Here is a 24,461-nt window from a genome sequence, read left to right as displayed (position 1 = left end):
CAAATGCCTGCAATAGCTGGGGCTGGGCAGGCTGAAGCTGGGATCTGGGAACTCAATCTAGGTTCTGCACATGATTAGTAGAGAATAATTAAGCCATCAACTGGTATTTCCCAGGATCCACATTAGTAGGAGGCTGGAACAGGGAGCAGAGCCAGGATACAAAACCAGATACTCCAAAATGTGATGCAGATGTTCTCTTAAAAATTAGGTCAAATGTGAGAGCCTGATTGATTCCCTTTTATTCCAATCATTAAAGCTACATCAGCATTTGAACCGGTGGTTGAGAAGTCAATTGTGAGATGATGGTTACTATGACTCAGAAGCCACATTGTCTGGATTTTAGTCCTAGTTTTGTCATGTATAAGCTTGTGACACTGGCCCAAGATTATATCCACCCTGAGCCTCAGTTTTCCTCAAGTGGGAAGTGAAGATAATAGGAATACCTACCTGATTGGGTTATTGTGAGGATTATTTAAATTAAAACAGTACCTGGTATGGGAAATAGTAGTCAATAGTTTTAGTGATTACTATTCTAATTGATAGGATTGGTTTAAATTTTACCTTTTCATCATTAATGAGGAATAAAAAGATCTAAAAAGTCTGTTCAATTAACACTGAAAATAAAATACAGTGGGAGAAAGTGATTAAGAAATTAGGTTTCAATAAATATGGAAAATAAGTCATTTTAAATAATTACAGAAATTATATGGATAAAGATGATGATTTATCTTTACCAGGAAATATAATTGTATGCATAATTGTAAATATTTGCCCAATAAGCAATATAGGACATTATTTTTAAGCATATCAAAGATTACAATAGACCTCTCCTTCAGTTTCCTTAAGCAAGTTGTGGGGTTACATCCTGTTTATACCAGGTACATCTTGAAGGCTTGGAGGTATCTGAAATATTATGGACATTCAGGACACTTAGGATGGAAGTAGGGTGAAATCATGGGAAACAGTCTTCCTCAATAAAGAAGAAAAGGGAAAGAGCTATTAGTTACTGTTATAAGATCTTAATTTTCACACTGAAGTGGACCCAAGATATTCTGTCATGTGTTCTGAGCTAAATTCCAGAATTAGACTCATAATTACAGAGGAAACTCAGGAAACAATTTAACAGATAAAATCCCATCTGAATTGGGCTAAGTTCATGATACATCTTTATAACTCTTACCTTTTTAATAATGGATGGGAGTCTATTGCTCTCTATTATGTTGGTATATCCCAGGAAAAAATTGTATACTAAAAGGGTTAAATGTCCAGATATATGAAGGTCTACTATCTATTTCCAGCCCTCCATGGTTTAAAAATGTAAATCTGGGCACTTTACTGAACGTCTCCCTGTTAAACATAAGATTAGGACTCATACCTTATGGGATGGACATTTGGCCTACTGGTTGGGATGCTTGGTTTGGTGTCCCAGCTCCACTTTCAGTTCCAGCTTTTTGCTAATGCACACCCGGGGAGGTAGCAGGTAAGGACTCAAGCAGTTGAGTTTCTGCCACCTATATGGGAAACCTGAGTTAGGTTCTCAGCTCCTAGCTTCAGCCTAGACCAAACTCCATCATTGTGAACACTTGAAGATTGAACAAGCACATGGGAACACTGCCTCTCTGTCTGTCTCTCTCTCTCTTTTTCTTTATCTTTAAATAAAAAAAGACCCCAATCTTAAAAGGCCTACAAAACCCTGTAATATCAATCCAAATTACTTTCTAATGTTATTACAGGACTTTACTGTTCTTACTTCACACTCCAGCTACTTAGAATCCCTTAATGTGTAGAGCACCTACTACCCCAGGACAGTGAGAACAGTTTTTCCTCCTTTGAAAGATCCCTAGTCCAGTGCTTACCATTTTCCACTAATAAACTTGTCCCCCTACTTAAATCTCAGCTCAAACACCACTTCTTTAAGGAAATTCTTCCTGATCACACTTCTGCTCTCAGACCTGGTTAAATCCCCCATTATAATAGTTCAGAGCCCCAAGTATTTCTTCGTAGCACTTTAGTTACTAAATAAGTATCTAATTATTTGGTACTGTCTGTCTCCCCTATCATGTAAGTTCCACAAAGAATGGAACTAGGTCTATTTTATTCAATGGTTGATGCCAGGAAATACATATGGAAGGATTTTCATACATTTCAGTTTTATTAACAAATGGTGAAGATCAAGCTTTCAAACATGTTCCAGGGAAACTGAGACTCGGACAGACACAGTCACTTGTCTGAAGTTAAGTCTGATCTTGCACTCAGTTGCACTCAACCTTTTTTGTCTCTAGAGTATAAGTTTTTTGACACCATGCTATATCATGCTGCTTCTCACTGTAAACATTGCTGTAAAACAGAGTATACAAAATGGCAACTTCAGGCTATGTTCAGACTGCAGATATGCGCTATTTGACTCAAAAAGATGAATAAATAACAGTACAATTCACCTTAAATATAGATAGATTGACTGGATCCAACTTCCTTAAAAAAAAAACATAGGCAGCATGGCACCATATTCCTGCATGGCAACAATTGCCTGGAACTGCATAATCATTGTCTGCTATAAATTCTGTTACTTTCTACTGTCTCTCTTCCTGATTTGCTCAAGATGTCTGCCTGCCCCCATAGGCATTGGAGTTTATTGTCCCTGTCTCATCATAAAGACACAATGGGACAAGCATTAGGCCTAACAGTGAAGACTTGTCTCGTACCAGAATGCCTGGGTTAGATTCTCAGCTGCAGCCCCAAATTCCAGCTTCCTATGAATGCAGACCCTGAGAGACAGCAGGTGATGGCTCAAGTAGTTGAGTCCCTGCCATCCACATGGGAGACCTGGATTGAGTTCCCATCTCCTGGTTCCAGCCCCAACTGTTGCAGTCTTTCAGAGGAAAGTGAACCATTGGATGATATCCCTCTCCCCCTTTCTGTCTCCACATCCCTATCCCTCTCACTCCCCCTTCCCTCTCAAATAATAATTAAAAAAATAAAAACAAAGACATAAGATGAATATTTTTCCAATAGCTAATGACTAAAGGGTCATCTAAATTAAAAGTTTTTCCAAAGTTGGTCCTAGAGTTTAAGGGGTTTGGGATTTATACCTTTTTAAAATTTATGTTATACAAGTTTCATGTATTTCATATATACAAATTTGGGAACATAGTGTTACCTCCTACCCTACTCTTAACTCCCACCCATGCTCCAACCTTTCTTCCTCCTCCCTTTACCTTTCCTATTCTTAGTTTTTCTTAAGTGGTAACAGCTTTCATTTCAAATGCCATTTATTTCTCCTCCTTTTCAGGGAATGTTGTCGGTTTTACTGATCATCAGCATAGTGGAGTTCAGCGTCTCTGTGACTATCACGTGCTTTAGAAGCAAGTGCTGGACAAGATCAAATGAGGTGCGTCTAATGTTATGAGTACAGATTCCTACTGGCACACAAAAAGTTACATTCTGCTTCAGAGAGACATGTGTTTAGATGCTGAAATGAAGGTCTAAAATTTAAGAAGGTTAGGCTCAAACAAGGTTAAAATTGAAACTTACCTCATTTAAAACAACTATGCTTTACCTTCTTACTCAACTTGCTCAGCCATCTCTGTTCAAATATGGTTCCTTATTGCCTGCAAAAATATATGAAATATCAGACATAATGAGAACTCATATTACAATGACATGGGAGGCTTTTACCTAGGTCATAAAAAGGTGTGAGGCAATTCCCTCACCAGGGTGAAAGCAGAGGAAAAAAATCAATACTAAATATTATCTATACTAATCCTAATACCTTATACTTACTGAGCTTACTATGTCAGTCATTGTTAGTCAATAAGCATCAACTTATTCAAACTTAACAAAACTACAGAATACCTTATTTTAGATGTGAATGAATAAAGAAGTTGAATAAATCCTACAGCATCATATAACATCATGATTCTGACTTGGCTAGTACATCTCCGGAGCTTGCTCTCTAAGTCCCAAATATGAATCCAGACCCTGTGTTTGGTGTATTTTTTTTTTACATCAATTCTTTAGAAGTGTGATTTAAAAACGTTAAAATACACACATTTTAACTATACATTCAATGAGGTTTTTTCTTTTTTCTTTTTTCTTATTTATTTTTTTTTTTTTGACAGGCAGAGTTAGACAGTGAGAGAGAGAGAGAAAGAGAGAAAGGTCTTCCTTTCATTGGTTCACCCCCCAAATGGCTGCTACTGCTGGCGCGCTGTGCCAATCCGAAGCCAGGAGCCAGGTGCTTCCTCCTGGTCTCCCATGCAGGTGTAGGCGCCCAAGCACTTGGGCCATCCTCCACTGCACTCCTGGGCCACAGCAGAGAGCTGGACTGGAAGAGGAGCAACCAGGATAGAATCCGGCGCCCCGACTGGGACTAGAACCTGGAGTGCCAGTGCCGCAGGTGGAGGATTAGCCTAGTGAGCCACGGCGCCAGCCCATTCAATGAGTTTTAACAAATCATATACATCTGTGTAGCTACCATCACAAGTATGCTCCCATCACCCCAAAAGTCTCACTGTGGTCCCTTTGCAGTCAATGCACTCATTACTTAGATTAATTTTGACTTTCTCAAATTTATCTATGAGATCTTAAGAAGTACTCCCTGTGTCTGGCTTCTTTCACACAGAGACATATTTTTGTGATTATTCATGCTTCACATCTATCAAGAACACATCCTTGGGGGTGGGTATTTGGCACAACTGTTAAGACATTTCTTGGAATGCTTACAATCCATATATGAATACCTGGGTTTGAGTCCTGGATCCACTTATGATTCTAGCTAACTGCTAATGCATACCCTTAGAGGTAGCAGGTGATGTCTCAAATACTTGGGATTTTGCAATCCATGTGGAAGACCTGGATTCTGGGCTCCTGACTTCAGCCTGATGTTGAAGGAATTGGGAAGTGAACCATTAGATGGAATACATTGTTGGTCTGTCTGCCTCTCTAATTTTCAAGTAAATAAAGACAAATAAACAAAAAAAAATTAAAAAGAATTCATTCCTTTTATGTTTGGGTAGATCACAATTGGTTTATGCATTTACCTGTTGGTGGATATTTGGATTATTCAAAGTTATGAACTACTGTGAGTTGCTATGAACACTCTTATACATATATATAATATATATGGACATATATTTTAATTTCTCTTAGGGAGCAGCATCTAGAATTTAATTGCTAGGTCATATGGAAAATTAAGTTTGTAAGAAGATGTCTAACAGCTCTTCAGAATGGCTATATCACTTTTCATTTTCATCAGCAATATAGGAGAGGTATGATTGCTCCACATCATCATTAACACTTGAAATTTTCATCTGTATTAACAATTGAGCTAGTCCAATGGTATCACATTGTAGCTTAAATTTGCCTTTCCCTACGGAATAATAATGGTGAGACTTTGCTATTTATCACCCATTTGCATATCTTCTTTTGATATGTATATTCAAATCTTCAACTGATTTTTTTTTAAAGATTTACTTATTTATTTGAAACTCAGAGTTAGATATACAGAGCAAGACAAAGAGAGATCTTCCATCTGTTCACTCACTCTCGAGATGGCCATAATGGCTGGGGCTGGGCCAGGCCAAAGCCAGGAGCTAGGAGCTTCTTCCAGGTTTCCCAGATGAGTGGCATGGGCCCAAACTCTCAGGCAACCATTCAGTGATTTTCCCAGGCCATTAGCAGGGAGCTGGATCAGAAGTGGAGCTACTGGGACACAAACAGGTGCCAGTATGGGATTCTGACATTGCAGCCCGTGGCTTTACCTGCTACACCACAATGCTGGCCCCTGGAAGACTTTTATAGAATCGTTTATCTTAAGTTCTAAGAGCATGATTAATTCATAAAGCAATTATTTTTTTTGTATAAATGTATTGTATTACTAATATTTTCCTAATCTGTGGCTTGATTTTACATTTTCTTAAAATTTTTTTAAATTAAAATACTGGCTGGCGCTGCTGCTCACTTGGCTAATCCTCCACCTGTGGCACCGGCACCCTGGGTTGTAGTTCCGGTTGGGGCGCCAGATTCTGTCCCGGTTGCCCTTCTTCCAGCCCAGCTCTCTGCTGTGGCCCAGGAGTGCAGTGGAGGATGGCCCAAGTGCTTGGGCCCTGCACCTGCATGGGAGATCAGGAGGAAGCACCTGGCTCCTGGCTTCAGATTGGCAAGGGCGCCAGCAGTAGCAGCCATTTGGGGGGTGAACCAATGAAAGGAAGAGCTTTCTCTCTCTCTCTCTCTCTCTCCCTCTCTCTCTCTAACTCTGCCTGTCAAAAATAAAAATACTGATGAAGCTGAATTGACCTTTTTTAATGGTTAATTCTCTTTGAGTTCTAACAAAGCTTCCCTTACCCTAAGACCATAAAAATTTTCTTCCATGTTTTCTTATAGATGGTTGATAGTGTTAGCTTTTATATGTAGGTTTATGATGCATTTTGAGTTAACTTTTGTGTTCATACATGAGGTAAGGTTAGGATTAATATACACCTGTCTCCCGTGGAGATGCCCAGTTGTTCTTACACTATTTGTTGAAAATGTGATGGTTTCCTTCATCACCTTGGCATCTTTGTTGAAAATCACTTTACCATTTATATATGGGTCTCTTTTGGAGTTATTTTCTGACTGACCAATTGTCTTTGCATCCACCTGTCTTGATTTACGTAGTTTTAGAGAAAGTTCTATGTAGTAAAGCATACATAACATTATACTATTGATTTAATCATTTCTAAGTGTATAAATCAATACATTCATGGTGTCATTTAACCCTTATCACTATGTAAACCCAAAACATTTTCATCCCCACTACAAACTCTATGCCTTGGAAATTCTCCTTTTCCTTCTCCTCCCATACTTCTGAATCCTCTGTTCTACTTTCTATATTATGAATTTACTCATTCTAGAAACTTCATATCAGTGGACTAAGTAACATTTACCTTCTGTGAATGGTTTATTTGATTAAGCATAATGTTTTCAAGGTCCATCTATAAAATTCATTCATTTTATTGAATAAAATGTCAATGTGTGTATTTATACTACATTTTGTGTACCCATTCATTTTTTGATGGACACAGATTATTTTCATCTTTTGCCTACTGTGAATAACGATGTGCTGAATACTGGTATACAAAGATTTGTCCATGTTTTCAATGCTTTTGGAGATGTGTGTGTGTGTGTGTGTGTGTGTAATTTCCAAATCATTTGGTAGTTTTATGTATAACTTTTTGAAAAACTGACAAAATATTTCCCACAAGGTTTGCATGATTTTATGTTCCTACCATCAATGCACAGGGATTCCAATTTCTTCACATTCTCGCCAACATTTGTAATTTTTTTATAATAGCCATCTTAGTGGGTGTGAGTATCTCATTGCGGTTTTGATTTGCATTTTTCTAATGTCATTTGTATATATTTGTTGGGGAAATGTCAGTTATAGTCTCTTGCTCATTCTCTCATTGGATTATTTGCTTGTTATTATTGTTGAGCTATTCAGCTCTTTATATATTCCAGATATTAATCACTTATTATATATGATTTTAAAATATTTCTTCCATCCTGTAGGTTCTGTTTACATTTTTTGAAGATATATTTTGATGTATAAAATTTATACATTTTTTATGAGTCTGATTTAGCTATTTTATCTTTGGTTGTCTGTCTTTTAGGTGTCATATCTTATAAAATCATTGACAAATCCAATGCAATGAAGACTTCTCTCAGTTTTTCTTCAATGAATTTAGTAGTTTTACTTTTTTAGTCTTTATTCATTTACAGTTAAATTTTTTGGACATGGTGTAAGATAAGGATTCAACTTCCTTCTTTTGCATCTGGCTATTCAGTTTCTCCAACACTATTTTTTAAAAGATTGTCTTTTACTCATTAAATATTGTTGGCACCCCTATTGAAAATGAGTTGACAATATACATGAGGCTTTATGCTACACTTTCTATTCTATTTCATTTGTTTGTATATATCCCCTTATGACAATACCATATCATTTTAATCACTCAGGCTTTTATAGTAAGTTTCAATATTGGGAAAAATGAATGCCCAAACTTTCTTCTTTTTTTTTTCAAAATTATTTTGGGTATTCACAGCCTCTTGAAATTCCACATGAATTTGCAGATAAGTTTTTTTCCATACTTGAGGAAAATGTTGCTGAAAATTTCATAGGGACTACATTGAATCAGTATTATTTTGTTGGCTAGTATGACATATTAACAATTTTAAGTCTTCTTATGCATGAATATGGAGTGCTCATCCATTTGCTGTGGAATTATTTAGTTACTTTCAGCATTTTGTGTAGTTTTAGAATAAAACTTTTTCATCCCCTTGGTTAGACTTCTTAAGTATGTGACTATTTTAAATACTACTGAAAATCAAATTGCTTTCCTAATTTCCTTTTTCATGTACATTGCTATTTAATAGACATAATATCAATGATAGCTGTGGTTTGATCCTGTACCTTGAAACCTGCTGAATTATTTTATCAGCTCTAGCGACTTTCTTGTAGATTATCTGAGCATTTTCTATTTAGGAGGTTCATGTTGTCTGCAAATATAAATAGCTTTACCTATTCTTTTCTAATGATAATATTTTATTTCTTTTTCTTACCTAAGACCTCTAATTAGAACTTCCAGGGAAATCCTGAATAGCAGTGGTGAAAGTAGGCATTCTTTATCTGTTACTGATCATACAGGGAAAGCTCTTCTTCTTTCATCATTGAATATGACGTTAAATGTGGGTTTTTTATAAATAACATTGATGAGATGTCACAATAAGGAATTTTCCACCTATTTATAGTTTCTGAGATTTGCTATCATGAAAGGGTGTTGGATTTTGTCAAATATCTTTTTGTGCTTCCAGTGAAAGGTTCATGAACAGCTCCAGGGTTATTTTTACACTCCTTTTTATTATTTATGTATGAGTATCTTTATTGATAATATTATTTTGTTCTCACACAATTTTCCTCTGTTTTTCAATGAATTTATTTAGCTCTTATAATGCATTTAATAGAGTCTTTTCTTAACGTTTTGTCTAGTAAGTCTAAAGTCTGAAAAGCTGGTAGCATTCCCACTAAGATCCGTAACCAGACAAGGATGCCAACTTTTACAATTACTATTCAATATAGTTCTGGAAGTTTTAGCTAGAGCCATTAGGCAAGAAAAAGAAATCAAAGGGATATAAATTAGAAAAGAGGAAATCATACTATTTCTGTTTTCAGATGACATTATTCTATATATAGGGGAGCCATAAGACTCCACTCAGAGACTACTGGAACTCATAAAAGAGTTTGGTAAAGTGACCAGATATAAAATAAATACAGAAAAATCAATAGCTTTTGTATACATGGACAATGCCATGGTTGAGAAAAAAATTTTAAGATCAATCACATTCACAATAGCTACAAAAAATTAAATACCTTGGAATAAATTCGACCAAGGATGTCAAAGATCTCTATGATGAAAATTACAAAATATTAAGTAAAGAAATAGAAGACACAAAGAATGGAAAAATCTTACATGTTCATGGATTGGAAGAATAATGTCAAAATATCCATACTGTCAAAAGCAATTCACAGATTCAGTGTGATCCCAATCAAAATAGCCGTGACATCCCTCTTAGACCTAGAGGGAAATCTAAAATCTAAAATGCTAAAATCTCATGGAAAAACAAGAGAACTCAAATAGCTGAAACAATCTGATACAACAGAAACAAATCCTGAGGCATCACAATACCAGATTTCAAGACATACTACAATGCAGTTATAATCAAAACAACCTGGTACTAGCAAAAAAAAATCCAGATGTGTAAACCAATGGAAGGGAATGGAAACCCCATATATAAATCCATGCATCTACAATCAACTTATCTTTGACAACGGAGCTAAAATTAATCCCTGGAGCAAAGAAAGTATTTTCAACTAATGGTACTGGGAAAACTGGATCTCTACATGCAGAAGTATGAAACTAGACTCCTCCCTTATGCCTTACACAAAAATCCACTGAAAATGGATCAAGGACCTAAATCTATGAACCAATATCATCAAATTACTAGAGAACACTGGGAGTATTCTTTCAAAGGCAATTTACAGATTCAATGTGATACCAATCAAAATACCAAAGACATTCTGCTCAGATCTGGAAAAATGATGCTGAAAATCATATGGAGGCAAAGGAGACCTCGAATAGCTAAAGCAATCTTGTACAACAAAAACAAAGCCTGAGGCATTGCAATACCAGATTTCAAGACATACTACAGGGCAGTTAAAATCAAAACAGCCTGGTACTGGTACAGAAACAGATGGATAGACCAATGGAACAGAATAGAAACACCAGAAATCAATCCAAACATCTATAGCCAACTTATATTTGATCAAGGATCTAAAACGATTCCTGGAGCAAGGACAGTCTATTCAACAAACAGTGCAGGGAAAACTGGATTTCCACATGCAGAAGCGTGAATCAATACCCCTACCTTACATCTTACACAAAAATCCACTCAACGTGGATTAAAGACCTAAATCTATGACCTGACACCATCAAATTATTAGAGAACATTGGAGAAACCCTGCAAGATTTAGGCAAAGACTTATTGGAAAAGACCCCTGAGGCACAGGCAGTCAAAGCCAACATTAACAACAGGGATTACATCAAATAGAGAAGTTTCTGTACTGCAAAAGAAACAGTCAGGAAAGTGAAGAGGCAACCAACAGAAAGGGAAAAATAGTTGCAAATTATGCAACCGATAAAGGTTTAATAATCAGAATCTACAAAGAAATCAAGAAACTCCACAACAACAAAACAAACAACCCACTTAAGAGATGGGCCAAGAACTATATAGATATTTTTCAAAAGAGGAAATCCAAACGGCCAACAGACACATGAAAAAATGTTCAGGATCAGTAGCCATTAGGAAAATGCAAAAAAACTACAATGAGATTTCCCCTCACCCTGGTTAGAATGGCTTACATACAGTAATCAACTAACAACAGATACTGGCGAGGATGTGAGGGAAAAAGGACACTAATCCACTGTTGGTGAGAATGCAAACTGGTAAGGCCACTATGGAAGTCAGTTTGGAGATTGCTCAGAAACCTGAATATAGCCCTACCACATGACCCAGCCATCCCACTCCTTGGAATTTACCCAAAGGAAATTAAATTGGCAAATAAAAGAGCTGTCTGCACCTCAGTGTTTATTGCAGCTCAATTCATAATAGCTAAGACATGGAATCAATGTAAATGCTCATTAACAGAAGACTGGATAAAGAAATTATGGGGTATATACTCTATAGAATACTATACAGCAGTAGAAAAAAAACAATGAAATCCGGTCATTTGCAACAAAATGGAGGAATCTGGAAATATGCTAGTGAAATAAACCAGTCCCAAAGGGACAAATATTTTATGTTCTCCCTGATCTGTGAAAACTAACTGAGCACCTAAAAGGAAACCTGTTTAAGTGTAATGGACACTATGAGAAACAGTGACTTGATCAGCCCTTGTCCTGACCAGGAACAACGTGCTATTTTATTTCTTTTAGTATCTTTTTTGTTCTACTTAATACCATTGGTTGAACTCTTTAATTAATACATAATTATTCTTAGGCATTTAAAATTAACTGAAAAGTGATCCCTGTTAAATTCCCTGGGAATAAGAGAGGGAGGAGATGTACAGTTTGGCACATGCTCACTCAGACTTACCCCTAATGGTAGAGCTAGAAATGTGCCTGGGGATTCCAATTAAACCTCATCAAGGTGGCATGTACCAATGCCATCTCACTAGTCAAAGTGATCAGTTCAAGTTCATAATTGATCATAATGATAGGATTAAGAGTCAAAGGGATCACATAAACAAGACTAATGTCTGCTAAAAATAACTTATAGAATCAGAAAGGAGAGAACGATTCAACATGGGAAGTGGGATACACAGCAGACTCATAGAATGGCAGATGTCCTAAACAGCACTCTGGCCTCAGAATCAGCCCTTAAGGCATTCGGACCCGGCTGAAAAGCCCATGAGAGTTTCTCAGGCATGGAAATCCAAGATACTGTTGCAAAAACAAATGACCTAAATGAAAGATCTCTGTGAGTGAGATCCCAGCGGAAAGAATGGGCCATCAAAGAAGGAGGTAACTTTCTCTGAAGGGAGGAGAGAACTTCCAGTTTGAATATGGTCTTGTCTAAATAAGATTGGAGTTGGTGAACTCAAGAGGCTTCCATAGCCTTGGCAGCTCATGACAAGAGCCTCAGGTGATTATTGACGCCATAAACAACAGTGTCAATTTGTTAAGTCAACAACAGGAGTCACTGTGCACTTACTCCTCATGTAGGATCTCTGTCCTTAATGTGCTGTACAATGCAAATTAACTGTAAAACTACTACTCAAACAGTACTCTATACTTTGTGTGTCTTTGTGGGTGCAACCTCCTATAATCTTTACTTAGTATATGCTAAGTTGATCTTCTGTATATAAAGATAATTAAAAATGAATCTTGATGAAAAATGAGATGGGAGAAGGAGTGCGAGACAGGATGGTTGTGGGTGGGAGGAAGGTTATGTGGGGGAAAAGCTGCTACAATCCATAAATTGTACTTTGGAAATTTATATTTATTAAATAAAAATTGAAAAAAGAGAACACTGGGGAAACTCTTCAAGACATTGGCATAGGCAAATACTTCTTGGAAAAGCCCCTGGAAACACAGGCAATCAAATACAAAATTGGCAAATGGGGTTACAGGAAGCTAACAAGCTTCTGTATGACAAAAGAAACACTGAAGAAAATTAAGAATCAACTGACAGAATGGAGATAAAATATTTGCAAACTGTGAAACTGATAAAAGACTAATATCCAGAATCTATAAGGAGCTCAAGAAACTCAACAATAACAAACCAAACAATCTAGTAATGAAAAGGCAAAGGACTTGAACAGGCATTTTTCAAAGGAGGAAACTCAAATGACCAACAGACGCTTAAAAAATGCTCAGGATCACTAGCTATCAGAGAAATGCAAGTCAAAACTACAAAGAAGTTACACCTCACCCCAGTTTTAATGGCTCTCATACAGAAATCAAAAAAAAAAATACATGCTTGCAAGGATGTGAGGAAAAAGTACCTTAATCCATTGTTGGTGGGAATGTCAACTGGTATAGCCACTTTGAAAGACAGTATGGAGATGCCTCATAGAGCTTGAAATAGATCTACCGTAAGATCCAGCAATCCCACTCCTGGAACTTACATAAAGGGAATGAAATCAGTGTAAGAAAGAGTGATCTGTACCCCCATTTTCATTGCAGCTCAATTCACAATAGCTAAAATATGAAATCAACCCAGATGTCCACCTACAGATGACCACATAAAGAAATTATGGCATATATACACTACAGAATACTACTCAGTGGTTAGTAAATGAAATTCTATTTTTGCAACAAAATGGATGCAACTAGAAACCATTTTACCTAGTGAAACAAGCCAGTCTCAAAAGGACAGATACCATATGTTTTCCCTGATATCTCGTAACTAATACAGTACCAAAAATGTAATGTATATGAATGAAATTGACTTCTGAGATTCAATAATTGCTTATAGCCCTTGTTTCTACTATGAAGGAATAGTGTTTCTTTTTCTTTTTCTATACTATTTGTTGAACACTTTATGGTTCATCTTGTGTGTATCAAGTAAACTGAAAGTACATCTTCATAAAAATTAATAGTGGGAATAAGAGAGACAGGAGAAAGAAGGGTGAGATTATGGGCAGGAGGCCTAAATCTGTATATATGAAATACATGAAATTTGTATATCTTAATTTTTTTTAAAAAATGAAAGTACTCTAGATGGCTGTTCAATTGAATTAAGTGACTCAAGCTTTTAATCTACTACACCATAATGATGCACAAAGTAGCACAGGATTCAAAAATAACAACATGTTCTTTGATCTTGAGAGGAACAAAGGGAAAGCGAGCTCTATGCATTCACTAAAAAATTTCTACTTTGGGTTGGTGCTTGTGGCATAGTGGGGTAAACTTCTGCCTGCAGTGCTGGCATCCCATATGTATGCCGGTTCAAGTCCCAGCTACTCCAATTTCAATCCAGTTCTATGCTATGGCCTGAGAAAGCAGTGGAAGATGGCCCAAGTCCTTGGGCCCCTGAATAAATAAATCTTAAAAAAAATTCTACTTTGCATAAAAGCATTATTTAATATGGTTTTCACTCATAACCACCCTAGAGTGTGGTACAACTAACATGGTTATCACAAGAAAACAAAGAGAGGAATCTGCACTTTATAAATACTAGCTTCACAAAAGAACAGTTTTGTGGCACTGGTCTTGTTCCATAATAGCTCAGAACCTCAGTTATCTCATTTGTAAGGCAAGGATAATAACCTCATTGAGATACTACAACTATTACTTGGGATGACTTTAGAATATTGCCTGTTATCTGTTATCATTAAATATTAGGAAATTTAGAATTATAGTATTTGAGGGTGAATATTCAGAAAAACTAAAACTCATGCCTCCACATCCTTCTTTGAAGAAGTTAATAAATTTACAACTCAAAGGAAAGAAAATTTTGAGGATGTGTTGAAATACAGAAATCTCTCCCAAGCACCATACATCTTCTCATAAAGAAAAAGGTGCTTCAAAACGTTTGTGGAAAATGGAATTAAAAGATAAATTTAAACTGATACAAAATAATTTGAAATCATACACATTTTTGAAAGACTCATCTTCAAGAACTTTTGAAGACCCCTCATATTCATGAATTTCCAAGGTTTTTTGCACCAAAATAAACATTATCTTTTAATTCCCTTTTTCCACACACTTTATGAAGTACCAACCATAGGTATTCCTCCAATGGGGATAAAATGTAGGTGTGGAAAACAAATTAAGAGGGTGAAAAGTGACATATAATTTAAGAGGAGACGAAGATTGTTAACCTATGCAATTAACCAGCTAGGTGAGCATGATTAATTAATTTAATCACTGAGTTCCAATCACTTCATCGAATATAACTAGTGATCTATTCCTACTCAATGAATGAGCTCAAAAAGGTCATAGGTTGCTATAAATCAGTAGGTTTTACTAATGACAAATACCTAAAATTTAATGAGAGAGAATGCAAAGGACTGACTAAAGGTTGCATCAGATGCTGTCACTGAGTTGTTTAAAAACCCCAATAGATCTTCCTTGTCTGTAAAGGCAAGTGCATGTTTCCTAGCTTAGCATGTCATCTACCAATACCCAACTGCTCAGCATCTGCTATCTTACCATGCTGCACCAAAACCTAGCATTCTGTTCTGTTTCCTCTGCCTGGATTTTGACTCCTGTCTTACTTCATCTCACTTCTTTTTTCTTTTTTTATTTATTGATTTTTATTTATTTTTTTGACAGGCAGAGTGGACAGTGAGAGAGAGGGAGAGAGAGAGAGAGAAATGCCTTCCTTTTTTCCATTGGTTCACCCTCCAATGGCTGCACCGTACTGATCCGAAGCCAGGAGACAGGTGCCTCTCCTGGTCTCCCATGCGGGTGCAAGGCCCAAGGGCCATCCTCCACTGCACTCCTGGGCCACAGCAGAGAGCTGGACTGGAAGAGGGGCAACTGGGACAGAATCCGGTGCCCCGATCGGGACTAGAACCCGGTGTGCCGGCGCCACAGGTGGAGGATTAGCCTATTGAGCCGTGGCACCAGCTATCTCACTTTTTATACTTGAGGAATTACTACTTTTTCATCAAGACATAGATCAAATGTAAACTCCTCTGTGAGGCATTTCCTGAGTCACTCAGAATTAGATACTCTTCAGTTTCCATAAACCACTTATTACCTATTTCTACAATAGAATTTGCTGGATTGTATCATTATAATTATCTTCTTTTACTTTTTTTTTTTTTTTGACAAGCAGAGTTAAGACAGTGAGAGAGAGAGAGAGAGAGAGAGAGACAGAGAGAAAGGTCTTCCCTTTTCCGTTGGTTCACCCCCCAAGTGGCCGCTACGGCTGGCGTGTTGCAGCTGGCGCACTGCACAGATCTGAAGCCAGGAGCCAGGTGCTTCCTCCTGGTCTCCCATGCGGGTGCAGGGCCCAAGCACTTGGGCCATCCTCCACTGCACACCCAGGCAACAGCAGAGAGCTGGCCCTGGAAGAGGAGCAACTGGGACAGAATCCAGTGCCCTGACCTGGACTAGAATCTGGGGTGCCAGCACCTCAGGCGGAAGATTAGCTTAGTGAGCCGCTGCGCTGGCCCTATAATTATCTTCTTATATGTTCATTTACCTGTAATTGTGAACACCTTAAGAGAAAATCATTTCTGACTATTTTTGATTTTTAATACTTAGTTTTTCTATTTGTCAATAAAATATTATAGATTAAATCTGAATACATGAATGTTGACTGGGTGACTTAAAATGTCTTAGAAGCTTTATAATATTAATTACAGGGACAATATTTGAAAAATATTAATCAAATTACTTATTCAATATTTGAGATAAGGGGTAAAGACTTGCCCAAAATAATGCCAATTAATGATAGCAAAGGCTAGATTCACACTTGCTTTTTGATTCTTCAACTAGATGTTATTTCCTGTCTTATATATCTACTGTCTTAAGTCAGAGATAAAAATATTTTGGTGTTACACAAACAACATCAAATATGATTCTGTCATATTAATGTCTCTCCTACCCCTTGATTTTATAGGTTGTATTTTTCTTGCCTGAAGATGTTATGCAAAATAGTGAACAACCTGCTCCAGAGGAAAATGTTCAACTAAAATTTGAGCTTCAAGAAGCATCTACAAGTACTGATGCAACAAAAACAGAGATTTTTTTCTTTGGAAGCTATGCTTTCTATAAGTTGAAAGTCTCAAGAATTCCTTCTGGTTCCCAACCATGTAATACTGGTAGGGATAATTATGAAAGCACTTCTGCTTCTGTGCCGCATGGACAACACCAGAATATCCCTATATCTTTTAAATATTTGGAGGAAGACATTGCACAAAAACAATTGCCTCCCATATCAGAGCAAAGGATCTCAGATTATGCTACATACACTAAGCCAGATTCTAAAACTGGAAAATTCAAAAAAGTAGTTAAAGAATATACTATGGCAAAATCCCCCCAAATGCAAACTCAGCCGCTGCAGGATAAAGACTTCTCATTCCAAGATTTTCTAATTGATTCTGTACAAGACCTCCAAGCTTTACCACCTGATGATTTGCCATCCCAAGCTTTGCTACTGCAAGGCCAACAAGCACAAGCCATGTCCTATAAATCTCCATCATCCCATATTATACAGTCTTATGACTTGACATCTGATGACTTACCCTCCCAAGATATACCATCCCAAGATACAATAGCCCAATATGTGCAACCTGTATATATGTCATCCCAAGACACACCATTAGAAAGCACGTTATACCAGGATATAATGTCCCAAGAAACGCAACATTCATATACGCTATCCCAAGATACACAAACCCAAAGTACAAAATCCCAAAGCATACCATCCCATGACAGACCATCCCAAAATACAGCATCTGAAAACATGACATCTCAAGACACATCTCAAAACAAATCCCAAGATACATCATCACAATACACGCCTTCCCAAGATATACCATCTCAAACTCTACCAGCACAAGTTGCACTGTATGAAGCACTAACACCCCATACTGTGCAGATTCCTAACACACAACACCTACCTGAGCAACCCCCAGATCTTCAACCACAGGACATTCAAGCTGAAAACCTTCAGCTTTCACAAATATCATATCAGGACATTCGATCAGAAGTCCTGGAACTAACTCAAGAATGGAACTATGAAGGAGTACTCCATGGCAAGAAATCCCCAAGACGGCATTCCTCAGACTGGCAAACCAAAGGTGGGCAGTCTCCAAGGAGGCTTTCCTTAGAACTGCAGCCCAAAGACTCACAAACTACAAAACAAAAATCCAAAGACCATCAAATCAAAGGTTGGCTATCCCCGAAGAGGCATTCTATAAATAAGAAAACCCAGTACACTCAAACCTCAGAGCAACTCTCAGATCAGCAAGCTGAGGATCAGCAGGCCAAAGTAGGACGATTCTCAAAAGAACAATCCAGAGACATACAAATTGAAGATCAACTGGCCACTAAGGAGCAATCCCCGAATGAAAAAACTCAATATCAACAAACTGAAGACCAGCAGGTTCGAGAGGAAAAATCTCCACGGGAACCACCCACCAACTGGCAAGCTGATGGAGAGAAAACTCTGGCAGAGAAAGCTTCGAGGCAGCCATGTCAATACTGGGCATCCCACATTCAGCAACACCAAGACTCACAATCTCCAGAAGAGGAGACACCAGACTGGACAACTGAAAACTGGAAATCTTCTGGCAAGCAATATCAAGACTGGCAAACCAGAGACTGGAAATCGCAAGAATGGCAGTTTGAAATGCAGCATTCCCTAAACTGGGAAACCCAGGCTGGGCAAATCCAAGATCGATTAGAGGAAGAAGCCCTGAAGCAGAAAACTCTACACCCAGAAGTCCAAACTCAGCACACCACAGCAAGATACAGGTTTGGTCAGAAATTGCAAGATATGCTATGTCAAAACAGTCAGAATCAAGATAAGAACAAACAAAACTTTCTATTCAGATTTATACTCCAAGAAGATACACAAACAAGCAGCATGCAAGCAAGAGATATCAAACAAGGGGAGAGGAAATATAGAAGTCAAAAACCAGTGGACCAGCAATCAGAGGACTTGAAGCCAGACTGTCATCCTTCTTCTTCTCAAAGCTTAGCCCAAGACACACATATACCTTGTTTTTCCAATATAGGTTCAGAACAAGATGTGCAACAGAATGCTTCAGTTTGCTCAGATTCATATAAAGAAGATCTGAATTTCCTTTCCTCCTCTTGTCATTCAAAAGATCAACAGCAATCTGAAGAGTCTGACTAACGTGCAGAGTCCACTAAATGTCACAAAGCCAGCAATAATGGAACCAAATGAGAGAAAATCAAAATAGTCCCCTTTAATGTATGTTCTCTGCTGTGGTTGTTACCCAATTCACTTCGCCAGAAAATTAAGGGCATGTGGAACACTCAAAGAGTTTGTCCTTAATTAAAATAAAACGGCAACAAAACAAATGTTGACACTAGTTTAGAACTTTCTGGTGGAGTTTGGTGGGGGGATAATTCACATGTAAACTTGTTTTTATTTGTGAGGCAGAGAGAGACAGACAGATAGAGCGCCTATCTGCTGGTTCACTCTGCAAATGCCTATAGTGTCCAGGGCTGGCCAGGCCAAAGCCAGTTGCTGGAAACTCAGTCCAGGCCCCCTGCGTGAGTGGCAGAGATCCAACCACCTGAGTCACCATCTGCTGCCCGCCAGGGTCTGCATTATCAGGAAGCCAGAATCAGGAGCCAAAGTTACGCACTGTACCCAGGCATTCTGTTAAGAGACATGGGTGTCTTAATCGTTGTCTTAGCCAGTAAGCCAAACATCAACCCTCCAATATAAACTTTCTGTTATTAAAATTAGTGTTTCAATTTATGATCACCAATCCATTTTACAACTTAATATTTAATGGACCTACTTCTCTATAGTGCTCATATTTTGGCTTCCTCTTCTCCTTTGAATATTATTGGGATTCATAAAGTCAACTAGAGAGAAGTCTATGTAGGCTCTCTAAGCGCTCAAGAATCAAAAGAATCAATTTGATCATGTCCACTATTAACATATTTTGCTATTTCCAGTCATCTCATTTATTTTCCTTAAGTTTAAGTTGAGAGTATATATATATATATATGCTAAGTTTATTTAATTACTAGTAAGATATAATGTGTCAATAATTACAGATTCTGATGGATGCGGGAGAAATAAAGCACATTTTGAGACAAGAAAATAGGTCAGGAAGGGCAGAGATGCAGATGTAATAATAGAAAGTATGAAAAACTGTGTTAAGTGAAACTCTAGCTTCCTTCCAAATATTTGCATTCACTGCTTCTAATTTATCAAAGCCATCAGTTACACTTCATCTTCCAAACCTCAACACATTTTTTCAAACATCTTTCCCATCTCTTTGATACATTTGGAGTTGTCAGTCTTCCCCTATTTCTTTTTTTTATTTATTTGACAGGTAGAGACATAGAGAGAGAGAGAGAGAGACAGAGAGAAAGGTCTTCCTTCCGTTGGTTCACCCCCCAAGTGGCCGCTACGGCTGGTGCTGCACTGATCCGAAGTCAGGAGCCAGGTGCTTCCTCCTGGTCTCCCATAAGAGTGCAGGGGCCCAAGCATCTGGGCCATCCTCCACTGCCTTCCTGGGCCACAGCAGAGAGCTGAACTGGAAGAGGAGCAACTGGGACTAGAACCCGGCACCCATATGGGATGCCAGCGCTGCAGGCGGAGGATTAACCAAGTGTACTACAGCACTGGCAGTCTTCCCTTATTTTTGAAGCTTTCATCACTGCTGTTGGTTTCCACTTTTTCCTCTTCCTGGTTCAAAAAATTCTAAAATGGGCATTTCTAGGGAATCTGTCCCCTATTTCCTTCTTTTGTGAAATCACATGCATTATTGTAGTTCCCTCACCTTCTTGTGAATGATTCAGACTGTGTCATATTTGTATCTTCTGCAGAATTCAGGAAAGTCTTGCTCCAAATAGGCATCCAATAAATAATTTTTGAAGGCACCAAGGAAAGCTTGGACTCTCAGAGATGAGTGGAGAAGTTATGACAAGTAGGATGCTGACATACAGAGGTAAAGATATTGGCTATATGCCCATTGTTGCCTTTGCCTTTGTACTAAGGGTTTGTTTCCTGAGCTTCTCAAGATTGCTTGATACTCTTGAATTAGCCTTCAGTCCCTAAACTGCCACCACCTTGTATTCAGCCTACTGTAATTTCCCAATAATAATTCTCACTTCTTGTTTCAGCTAGATAATCAAATGTTTCGTGTTGCTTATTTATTGGGCTTACCTATCAATCTACAAGGTCAGCTATTCAGGAAACATTATTTTCTTAACAAATTCTCTGGTAATCCAATCCATTCAGTCATTCACATTATTTCAGTTCCACAGCTACCCAACATATACACATATACATTTACATACACATGTACAAGGAGCTTGGGGTTGTAAATAGTGTCAAAACATTAGAGAGTTCCTGTCATCAGTGACTAATCCATACCAGTAACCTCCAGGAAATTCACTGACCCGGCTCAAATAGACTCCATGTGTTTGTGAACTTGTTGCTTTTACATTACACTTGGAACATGAGGCTTTACCTCAAATCGAAGGAACAAGACACCTATGACCTAGAACTGCAAGGTGAGAATGTGAAAAAAACTGTCCTTTTTGAGATCTTTCTGTCCTTCTGAGGGAGATACTAGGGAGCAGGTCGGAAGCTTCCAGTCTCTTAAGAGTCCACAGTAATCTTTCCAATCGAAAAGAATCCCTCTTTTCTTTTTTTCAAATGCATTTCCCTCTCACTCACTCCCCTTTCTGAGACACTTACTATTCTCCCATCGGTGAGTTTGGGTCTAGCTTGACAAAATCAACTATGTTTAAGAGCCAATAAGATGTGGCCAGCAATGTGACATAGCAGAGAAAGTTATCACCTGCAATGCTGACATACCATATGGAAGCCAGATCATGTCCTGGCTGCTCCACTTCTGATCCAGATCCCTGCTGATGTGCCTGGGAGGGCAAAGCAAAACAGCCTGAGCATTTGGTCCTTTGCACCCACATCAGAGACCCAGAGCAAGCTCTTGGTTTCTGGCTGTGGCCTGACCCTGCCCAGGCTGTTGTGTGGCCATTTGAGGAGTGAATCAGTAGGTAGAAGATTCTCTCTCTCTCTCAGTAACTCTGCCTTTCAAATAAACAGATAAATATTTTAAAAAAGCAAATAAGGGAATTTGAATGTGTGAGGTACCTATTTACAAGACAGGATATAAAAGACTGTGGAGTTGCAAAGCATTCGTGATTTACTTAAAGGGAATACAATATCAAAATATTGTCATGCTCCAAATGTTTTTCCTAGAATATGTTAGTCTTATTTTTGGTAAAAATTGGGAAAATATGTCAATTCTCAGATGTTATTACCTTGTACCCTCAGATCCCAAGACTGTAGGAAGAAAAAAACTGGCTGCTTCCAAATGCGCTTTCACTTCCTAAATTAAACACCAAAAAGCTAGATGAACCTCCCCTTGCCCTTTGCATCAAGGTTTGTGAAGATGCCTTTGTTTAATTGAATGTTAGTAAAGTGATGCTTATCACTTCTAAGCTTGATTCTGAAAAACACCTGCAGAAGATGCTAAGTCCCAAGAGATTACAGCGTGGTCTATAAATCACTACATAGATTGAATTCATTGTTAAAAGTTCAATTAGATTGTTAGCTATGAGAGATGTAAATCTTTTATGGTAGTAAAGCAAGAAAAGCATGGGATTGTTTATCACAGAAGCTAGCATATTCTGAATGTTGGAGTCATTAAAGAAAAAGTCAAATCTTGATCAACACAGTAAAAATGTTATCTTTATCCCCTTGTATTAGTTATCTACTAAAGCATCACAAATTACCATGAATATAGTTGCTTAAAACATTACATCTGTTATATGTGTTTATGTAGATCAGAAATCCAGTACAGCCTTTTAAAATTGTTTAGACTTATCAGTTGGCTAAAATCAGAGGGCTGGTTGGGGCTATACTTCTGGGGCTCGGGTTCCTCTTCTGTACTCATTCACTGTTGGAAGAATTCAGTTACTTTTAGTTGTAGGACCTGAGGTCCCTGTTTTCTTGCTGACAGGGAGCTGCTCTCAGGTCCTAAATGTCATCTGCATTTCTGCTCCTGTGATCCCTACAATCTGCAACCCAGCAATGGTGTCAAGAAGTCCTTCTCAAAATTCAAATATGACTCCCTCTCCTACATTTGCTTTTAAAGGAGCCATATTATTATACTGGATCCACTCAAATAATCCAATATAGTCTCCTTATTTACTAACCTTAAAATTATCTGCAAAGTGTTTATTGCCATTGAAGACAAAATATCCACGGGTATGATACCCCATAACTATGTTCACAGTCCAGGGACTTAGAGAACGGACATTTCTTTAGGGGCATAACTCCTCTAATCACATCATCAATGAGAATAAATGGAGAAGAAATGGATAATTCAATATATTTTAATGTTCAGTCATATATCACTTAACAACATTCATTCTTAGAAATGTGACATTAGTCAATTTCTTCATTGTGTGATCATTGTGGAGTATATGTCCATAAACTGAGATAGAGTAGGTCAATCACTTGATGTGCCCTCTTGATGCAATCAGGGCACATGATAAACATGAGATAGATGAGGCTTCTGCCAGCATAACACAGTATCCTGCTTTACAGTAAACCTGCTTTTTATAAGTAGAGGTGGAATACTCTAAAACAATGATAAAAAGTATATTAAATCTATAAGATTATATTCAATACATAAGCCAGCAGCACAGTTGTTTATTAAGTATTATATAGATGTATGTGCTATACTTATATACAATTGGCAGCCGAGTAAGTTTAATTATGTCACAAACATGTAATACATTGTGCAATGAAGTTTTTCTTTTTAAAATTTGATTATTTCATTTGTAAAGCAGAGTTGAGGGGGGATAGAGGAAGAGAGGGAGAGAAAGAGAGAGAGAGAAAGAGAGAGAGAGAAAGAGAATGAATCCTCCATGTACTGGTTCACTCCCCAAATGGCTACAATGGCTGGGCTGGGCCAGTTTGAAGCAAGAACAAAGAACTTCATCTGGGTCTCCCACGTGGGTACAGGGGGCCCAAGCACATGGGCCACCTTCTACTGCTTTTCCAGGCACATTAACAGGGAACAGGATTGGAAGTGGAGCAGGGGGACTCAAATGTTGCAGGTGGCGGCTTAACCCACAGTGTCACGATGCCGCCCTTTGTACTGTATTTATGTTATACTGGCTATAATGTCACAAAGGTAATAGAAACTTTTTAGCTTCTTTATAACATTATGGGTCCACCTTTGTATATGCAGTCTTTCGTTAACTGAAACATCATTATGTGGTGTATGACTCTATCATTTTCCTTTTAATACATTAACTTTCCTTGTCACACATGTAGCCAAATTAGCTGTCTTAAGATTTCAATAATCACATCTATATATGCACATAAAGAGACAACTAGTCATACCAGATTATCTTAAATAGCAAGCAATGTAATCAAGAGTGTAGGATTTAGGTAAAAATGGAACACAGGCGAAGAATCTACTTTCTCAAGCTTGTTTTTCAGAAGATGCTCCAAGAAACCTTATACAGCAATGTTGTACTTAGAGGGGACCAGGCTACCACAAACAAGGAAAGAAACAAACAAGGTGCAAGAAACCAATTTGAGTCATAATTTTTAATACACAAATATAAAATATGTATATTGCAAATATTAAGGACTCTTCTCCCTTTTCTATAACCTGGACATTCCCCTAACCATTGCTATTCAAGCTCTGG

At 37.8% G+C, this 24,461-nt stretch overlaps 1 protein-coding gene across 1 annotated transcript in view; it reads left to right on the top strand.

Annotated features, from left to right (window-relative positions):
- MS4A14 (membrane spanning 4-domains A14) overlaps positions 1-18,915 on the top strand; it is a 28,113-nt gene extending 9,198 nt beyond the window's left edge. Inside the window, exons 5-6 of the mRNA XM_008271890.5 lie at positions 3,290-3,388; positions 16,672-18,915. Of these exons, the coding sequence (XP_008270112.3) occupies positions 3,290-3,388; positions 16,672-18,915 (2,343 nt within the window). The remainder of the gene's footprint in view (positions 1-3,289; positions 3,389-16,671) is intronic.
- The last annotated feature ends 5,546 nt before the right edge of the window (positions 18,916-24,461 follow it).

Source organism: Oryctolagus cuniculus, chromosome 1, assembly GCF_051225735.1.
Source record: "Oryctolagus cuniculus isolate XC-2025 breed Fujian yellow rabbit chromosome 1, ASM5122573v1, whole genome shotgun sequence".
Lineage (NCBI taxonomy): Eukaryota > Metazoa > Chordata > Mammalia > Lagomorpha > Leporidae > Oryctolagus > Oryctolagus cuniculus.
Note: the sequence above shows the minus strand (reverse complement) of the source record. Positions and strands in the feature narration are given on the sequence as shown.